The sequence below is a fragment of the Ziziphus jujuba genome, chromosome 3 (assembly GCF_031755915.1).
Source record: "Ziziphus jujuba cultivar Dongzao chromosome 3, ASM3175591v1".
Lineage (NCBI taxonomy): Eukaryota > Viridiplantae > Streptophyta > Magnoliopsida > Rosales > Rhamnaceae > Ziziphus > Ziziphus jujuba.
This window is the reverse complement of record NC_083381.1, coordinates 26,150,757-26,158,889: the sequence shown is the minus strand read 5'-3', so window position 1 is coordinate 26,158,889 and position 8,133 is coordinate 26,150,757. Positions and strand designations below refer to the sequence as shown.

Here is an 8,133-nt window from a genome sequence, read left to right as displayed (position 1 = left end):
TATCAAATCTTGAATATAAATATTTAATTAGTAATTTTGTATTAAAAAAGTCAAAAAATTATAGATTTTATATTAAAAAATTTATTTTATTAAAAATAATATTTAATTAAGCCCCAAATATTGTTTTCAGCCTGGGACTCCAAAAGTTGTTGAGACGGGCCTGAGGATATTTCTGTAAGAAAACAACATGAAAAATTTGTGTTTTTCTACATACCATTAGGATATTTCTATATCCTGCACTTCATTTGAACTTGATTGCAATCATGACATTTGGTTGGCAAAATCTCTACATGGTAGATGGGGGAGCTAAAGAAGTTAGTAGAGGAAGGAAAAATTAAGTACATTAGGCTATCAGAACCTAGTCCAGATAGAATAAGAGCTCATTGTCACGTCCCGTACAAAAAGAATAGAACCCTTGAGGTTTAACCGAAAGACTCTACACTCTCCATAAAGATTCAAGAGAAGCCCGGAATATTCTAGAAGATTCAAGAGAAACCTAGACTAATGTAGATGGGAATCTCTCTAGAATACTCCATGTAAATATCTTGTACATAACCCTAGAATAATCTAGAACCCTAACTAGATAGGTGACATGTGTACATATCTAGAACCTTGTATTTGTGTGATACGTGCCAAGCCCTCTATAAAAAGGGTTGGACTCTCATTTGTAACACATCCAAGAATTCTAGCAATACAAGTATTCTCCACATTCTCTCAAACTCTCCTACTTCCTACTCTCTTACTCTTAGCTTCCGCATTTTGATAGCTTGTGAGCAAGGCTTACTTAGCAAGGGAGGTGCTAAGTACCACACGGGAGTGTTAGAAAAGTTAGGCCCGTGAAAGTTGGTATCAGAGTCAATTGCTGCCCAAGCATATCGTTGGTGTAACGTGGAAGTAGGCAAGATGGCTAGCTCGGAGGTTACCATCAATGTGGAGGGAGCTACCGATGTGCGAGGTCGTGAAGAGCAACGCAACCCCATTGCGGGGAAGCAGAGGCATAAGTTCAAGTCCAAGGATGTGATGACTGGCGTAAAGTTACGCTTGGAGGAGCATGCTACTCGAGTACACGAACGGTTTGAGGCACTGGAGAGTCGCCTAGATGGGCTAGAGTCGGAGGACATTGCCATCAACCAAGCCATGACAGGGTTACTTAATGAGCTGGATGATGCCTTAAGGAGGGAGCTCCGCTCGACACGTGACAAATGCATGGGGGAGGTAGCAGATCTTTGTGCCATGTTGGAGAGAGAATTGGATGCTATCCGCACTCAAATGGAGGATATGCGGGGTGATTGGGCTCTTTGCAAGAGAGTGGTGGCGTCAGGGAAAACCACCATCCGTGAGGGGCCACGAATCGATGTGCCAAAGCCCAAGTCCTACTCTGAGGCAAGGAATGCGATGGAGCTCGAGAATTTCCTTTGGGGCTTGGAGCAATACTTTGAAGCAATGGGAATTGTGGATGATGCTTCAAAGATTAGGACTACCACTCTCTACTTTAGCGACATGGCCATGTTATGGTGGAGGAGGAGGCACAGTGACATAGAGCGAGGTACATGCACTTTCCATACTTTTGATGAGTTTAAAAAGGATCTAAAAAGGCAATTCTATCCCGAGAATGCCGAATACGAGGCAAGGAGTCGCCTTCGACGACTCAAGCAAGTGGGCCATATCCGGGAATACATCAAAGAGTTCACCAACTTGGTGCTGGAGATCCCGGACCTATCAGACAAAGACTCCCTTTTCTACTTCATGGATGGTCTACAACCTTGGGCAAAGACGGAGTTGAAGAAGCGTGGAGTACAAGATTTGGCTAGTGCCATTGCGTATGCCGAAGGCTTCATTGACTACTCCAACCAAAGGGACTCTCCAAAGCCAAAGGAATCAAAAGACAACCATGGAAAATGGTGGGGAGAACCTAATAGATCCAAAGAGGATGAAAGAGAAGAAAGTGCACATAAGCTAAAAAGCTCAAAATGGAACCCACCTAGAGAAGGTAAGGACGCTTCCAAACCTAAAAACTCTTGTTTCTTATGTGATGGTCTGCATTAGGTTAGGGATTGTCTGAAGAGGAAGGCTTTGAATGCCATGACTATCCAATACGAGGAGAAAGAAGAGGAAGAAACTATTATAGGTTCCTTACAATTGTTGAATGCTATCAAGGCTGCTCCTAAGGAGACAAAGAAGGGTGGCCTAATGTTCGTGGAGGCAAAACTCAATGGAGTGCCCACCAAGGCGTTGGTGGACATGGGTGCCTCACATAACTTCCTGTCGGTGGAGGAGGCACAAAGGCTTGGGATTAAGGCAACAAAAGAAAGGGGCTCCGTAAAGGCGGTAAATTCGGACGCAAAGCCACTCCAAGGAGTTACTAGAGGCATGAAAACCACCATCGGAGACTGGAATGGCCAATTGAACCTAACGGTTGTGTCCATGGATGACTACAAGGTTGTCCTTGGCATGGAATTCTTCAACCAAGTACAGGCTTTCCCACTCCCATTTGCAAACAAGTTATGCATCATGGATGGGGAAACGACGTGCATGGTGCCTACAGAACAAGCTAGCAAGCGGGAGATTAAGGTTTTGTCAGCACTACAAGTTGAGAAGGAGGAGCAAATCAACCTAGTTGCTGCCCAAGAGCCTAGCGAGGACGCTTCGAACCATGCCAATACATTCCCTAAGGTGCAAGATGTAGTACCAAAGGAGATGGAGCAAGGTAGCTTGTGTGCGTTGGTCTCAAGTTGTGGAGACAACAAGAGGAAGCATGTGGAGGCTAAGGGAGGGAACTTAGTCAAACCACTACCTCAACCACACACGATGCATGAAGGGGTGATAGGACCCTATGAGAGGCCACTTCCCATTGTAGGGAAAGGGGGCAAGGCAGCCCCAAAGGAAGGTAAGGCAAGAAGGGCACCCATGGTGATAGCGACTTCACCCGACAAGAATGTGGAAGCCACACCTGCGGATCGAGTCGGTCAACGTAGAGGCGTGCCTAACTACACCAAATACTTGGTGAAGGAGAAGGACCTGCCGGATGGTGAAGTAAGTGGGGAGCGCGAAGATATACAACGGCAACTCAAAGATCACATTCGGCGGGCAAGGAAGAAGGCGCGACGAGGGCGTCGCGAGTTTAGGTGGGGGAGAGTGTCACGTCCCATACAAAAGGAGTAGAACTCTTGAGGTTTAACCGAAAGACTCTACACTCTCCATAAAGATTCAAGAGAAGCCCGGAATATTCTAGAAGATTCAAGAGAAACCTAGACTAATGTAGATGGGAATCTCTCTAGAATACTCCATGTAAATATCTTGTACATAACCCTAGAATAATCTAGAACCCTAACTAGATAGATGACATGTGTACATATCTAGAACCTTGTATTTGTGTGATACGTGCCAAGCCCTCTATATAAAAGGTTGGACTCTCATTTGTAACACATCCAAGAATTCTAGTAATACAAGTATTCTCCACATTCTCTCAAACTCTCCTACTTCCTACTCTCTTACTCTTAGCTTCCGCATTTTGATAGCTTGTGAGCAAGGCTTACTTAGCAAGGGAGGTGCTAAGTGCCGCACAGGAGTGTTGGAAAAGTTAGGCCCGTGACATCATGCTGTTCATCCCATCACCGCGCTGCAAATGGAGTACTCTCTCTGGACCCGTGAAATTGAAGACGATATAATTCCCCATTGCCGGTCTGTACCAGTTAAAATGAACTTAATCATATATTTCCTTAGACATTTTATTACCTCACCAATTTTTGGTTCTTTGCAAACTCTATTCACAGAGAGCTTGGAATTGGGATTGTTGCATATAGTCCTCTTGGTATTGGATTCTTTGGTGGGAAGGCAGTTGTAGAGAGGCTGCCAAATGAGAGTGTGTTGGTAAGTGAGATTACAAGTAGATAAAATAATTCAGTTTCTAAAAATTTATGTTTCTCTATCAGGATTTGTTTCTGAAAACAACATGAAAAGCCCTGCACATAATTTATGCATTATTTTTAATTTAATTTATTTCCTAAAAGAAGTTGGAATTTCTAACACCAAGAATAAGTTTGGGTGACAGAGTTCAAATCCAAGGTTCACAGGAGAGAATTTAGAGAAGAACAAAGTCCTATATGCAAGACTTGCTAACTTGGCTGTGAAGCATGGTTGCACACCTTCCCAATTGGCTTTAGCATGGGTTCTCCATCAGGGAAAAGAAATAATCCCAATCCCTGTTATGTATAATGCGTTTGCTTTTATTATTATATATTATTGTAAAAAAAAAAAATATATATATATATATATATATAGTTTAAAGTTTTTAAAACTTTCCCATTGTTATTGTGCATAAACAATATGATATCTGCATTTGTGGCTTCACATATTTCACATTTTTGCTATAGGAAACTTGCCCATTGTTTGTGAGACTTTGCAGTGGTCACAACTTTTTTTAGTGTACATAATATATATTGATAGGATAATTTTTCTAATTTTTGGCTGATATATATTTTGTAGGTACAACTAAAGTTCATAACTTAGTGAACAATATCGGATCAACCTGGGCATTGATTTTTCTTGCTTTTTCATTTAAACCGAAATAGTGGGCGATATATGATTATTTCTTATTTACATATTGGTGCAATAGAGGAATCTATTATATCATATGCAGCGAAAAATTGCAATAATAATAGAGAGAAAGAGTGGGAGTGATAGATTTACATAACATGACAATGGAGTGAAAAGATAAGATGGATATAAGATGAATGGGTTTTTTCTGCAAATGGGAAAATGGCAAGTGGGATTTAAATATAAGAAATTAATCCATATATACATATATATAGAATAAAACTTATGCTTAAATATATTTTTGGCTACTAAATTGCTTGTGGCACAATTTTATTTTGTCCTGTTCTTCCAATTTAACATCTTTTACCCACTACCACTATTAACAAATTAAAAACAACAAAAATTAGGTTATCTATATGTATATAAAGAATAAAACTTATGCTTAAATATATTTTTGGCTACTACATTGCTTGTGGCACAACTTTATTTTGTCCTGTTCTTCCAATTTAACATCTTTTACCCACTACCACTATTAACAAATTAAAAACAACAAAAATTAGGTTATCTAAGCAAAAAGTAGATACTTATTAAAAAAAAATTAAAAAAAAAAAAAAAAAGTAGATGCATCCAAGGGAATCACATGGGAACAACTACCAGAGCTAAGCGCATATCATTAATATTTCTAAGGGGACAAACAAGTGGTACTTGAGTTTGGTTTCTTTTTCTTTTTTTTCTCTGTTCTGAAGTAAGCTTTGGTTTTGCTTGAAAATGGAGTTGAAGTCCGAGATCCAAATTCCAAGAGTGAAACTGGGAAGCCAAGGGTTGGAGGTAAGCTTTCTCTCTTGAAATGCAAGTACAAATATTTAGACTGGCATGAATACATACGCATGCTCATGAGCTTTTACTATAGATGTTTAGCATATATACTCTGAATATAACATTAAAAAATACATATATATATATATATATATATATATATGTATATTTATCTCTGCAGGCATAAGCTTTCTGGTTAGACCAACAACCATTTGATATTCATGTTGTTGCACTTGCATGCACATATAATAAATTTCCTTATGTGGTGAATCAGATTGCAAGGTTATATATATGTTATATTTATTTTAAGATAAAAGATTTTGTCCATGGAATAAGTATATCAAGTCCAAACTTGTGTATCCTGAAAAACGCCAATAATAACTTCCATTCATATATTTATGAATATATAAGAAAGTTAGAGCTGGAGTCCTGTGTTTCTGGAACAAACACTGCAGCAGAGATTCAGGGTATATAGATTCATCAACCGAATATATTTGATATTTTAAGTCATCTAAAAGTACAAAAGAAGTAAAATACAATTAGACATACAGAATTAAGAGCTAATAAATATTCATATTAAGCTGAAAACTATTTGCTACTCCTTAAACACCAACAATTTAACTACATACTTTATATTGCAGGTTACTGTATTGGGGTTTGGGTGTATGGGACTTTCTGGATTAATAAACGCTCCTTTATCTCATGAAGCTGGATGTTCTGTTATAAAGGAAGCTTACAAGAGGGGTATAACCTTCTTTGATACATCAGATGCATATGGACAGAAACATGACAATGAAATCATGGTTGGCAAGGTACTCTATCTTTTCAACTTTGAAATTTTAAGGCAGAAAAAAAAAAAAAAAAAATCCCGGTAGTAGTGTTGAAAATGAGAAAAAAGTTGGTTAAGATTATTGAAATATGGAATCTAATCTGTGCATTGTGCAGAAAACAACAACAAAAAATTGTTGTTGAAATGGACACTTTTATGTTTTTAAAAATCAAATAACAGTTGTTTTTTTTAATCATTGGCCAAATGACAGACTAATCAAGTTGGCCTTCTTGCTTTCTCTGTAGGCTCTCAAGCAGCTTCCAAGAGAAAAGATTCAACTAGCAACAAAGTTTGGTTTTACCATATCAGAGGATGGTGAGTTTGGTGTCAGAGGCACTCCTGAATATGTTCGGAAATGCTGCGAAGCTAGTCTTAAGCGGCTTGATGTTGAGTACATTGATCTGTATTACCAACATCGAGTTGACACTTCAGTGCCAATAGAGGATACTGTAAGAAAACAACATGAAAATTTTGTGTTTTTCTACATACCATTAGGATATTTCTATTTCCTGCACTTCATTTAAACTTGATTGCAATCATGACATTTGGTTGGCAAAATCTCTACCTGGTAGATGGGGGAGCTAAAGAAGCTAGTAGAGGAAGGAAAAATTATGTACATTGGGTTATCAGAACCTAGTCCAGATACAATAAGAAGAGCTCATGCTGTTCATCCCATCACTGCCCTGCAAATGGAATACTCTCTCTGGACCCGTGAAATTGAAGACGATATAATTCCCCTTTGTCGGTCTGTACCAGTTTGAATGAACTTAATCATATATTTCCTTAAGACATTTTTTTTTTTTTTTTTTTTTTTTACCTCACCAATTTTTGGCTCTTTGCAAACTCTATTCACAGAGAGCTTGGAATTGGGATTGTTGCATATAGTCCTCTTGGTATTGGATTCTTTGGTGGTAAGGCAGTTGTAGAGAGCCTGCCTAATGAGAGTGTGTTGGTAAGTGAGCTTACAAGTAGATAAAATAATTCAGTTTCTAAATTTCTGTTTCTCTAGCAGGATTTGTTTCTTAAAACAACATGAAAATCCCTACACATAATTTATGCATTCTTTTTAATTTAATTTATTTCCTAAAAGAAGTTGGAATTTCTAACACCAAGAATAAGTTTGGGTGACAGAGTTCAAATCCAAGGTTCACAGGAGAGAATTTAGAGAAGAACAAAGTCCTATATGCAAGACTTGCTAACTTGGCTGTGAAGCATGGTTGCACACCTTCCCAATTGGCTTTAGCATGGGTTTTCCATCAGGGAAAAGACATAATCCCAATCCCTGGTATGCATGATGCGTTTGCTTTCATTATTATATATTATTGTAAAAAAAAATAGTTTAAAGTTTTTAAAACTTTCCTATTGTTATTGTGCATAAACAATATGATGTTTGAATTTGTGGCTTCACATAATTTACATTTTTGCTATAAGAAACTTGCCCATTGTTTGTGAGACTTTGCAGGGGTCACAACTTTTTTTAGTGTACATTCCAGCAAAAAAACCAAAAAAAACTTTTTTAATTGTACATAATTTTTATTGATAGGATAATTTTTCTAATTTTTGGCTGATATATATTTTGTAGGTACAACTAAAGTTCATAACTTAGTGAACAATATCGGATCATTGGCAGTGAAGCTTACAGAGGAGGATTTGCAAGAAATCTCCGATGCTGTGCCGGTCAACGAAGTAGCCGGAGAAAGAGATGAGCCTTTCATTTTAAAATATGAATGGAAGCATGCAAATACGCCCATCAAAACAATTTCAGATTAGTAGAGAAATAGACAAAAGCTTCATGTATTTTTCCGCTTTGCGCACTTTCATTTACTGTGTGTTTTTGCTTTTCCCTGTGTTTGTTTTTTCGTTTCAGATGTTGATGATTTGTATTGTGTAATCTAAAAAACAAAGATTTTAATTCCTTGAGAACTTGAACCATTACTACTTAACTAGGCTTT

The 8,133-nt window shown here is 38.0% G+C and overlaps 2 protein-coding genes across 2 annotated transcripts; both read left to right on the top strand.

Annotated features, from left to right (window-relative positions):
• The first annotated feature begins 297 nt into the window (after window positions 1–297).
• On the top strand, window positions 298–4,571 carry LOC132803171 (perakine reductase-like). The gene is made up of 5 exons (XM_060815440.1): window positions 298–382; window positions 3,594–3,681; window positions 3,774–3,870; window positions 4,052–4,203; window positions 4,484–4,571. The coding sequence occupies exons 1-5, from the start codon at window positions 298–300 to the stop codon at window positions 4,569–4,571; spliced, it is 510 nt and encodes a 169-aa protein (XP_060671423.1).
• Window positions 4,572–5,171: 600 nt separating this feature from the next.
• Window positions 5,172–8,124, top strand: LOC107423112 (perakine reductase). Its single transcript, XM_016032630.4, has 7 exons — window positions 5,172–5,364; window positions 5,994–6,164; window positions 6,427–6,630; window positions 6,754–6,926; window positions 7,037–7,133; window positions 7,313–7,466; window positions 7,764–8,124. Exons 1-7 carry the CDS (start codon window positions 5,305–5,307, stop codon window positions 7,949–7,951), a joined length of 1,047 nt encoding a protein of 348 aa, XP_015888116.3. The 5' UTR covers window positions 5,172–5,304; the 3' UTR covers window positions 7,952–8,124.
• Window positions 8,125–8,133: the final 9 nt, after the last annotated feature.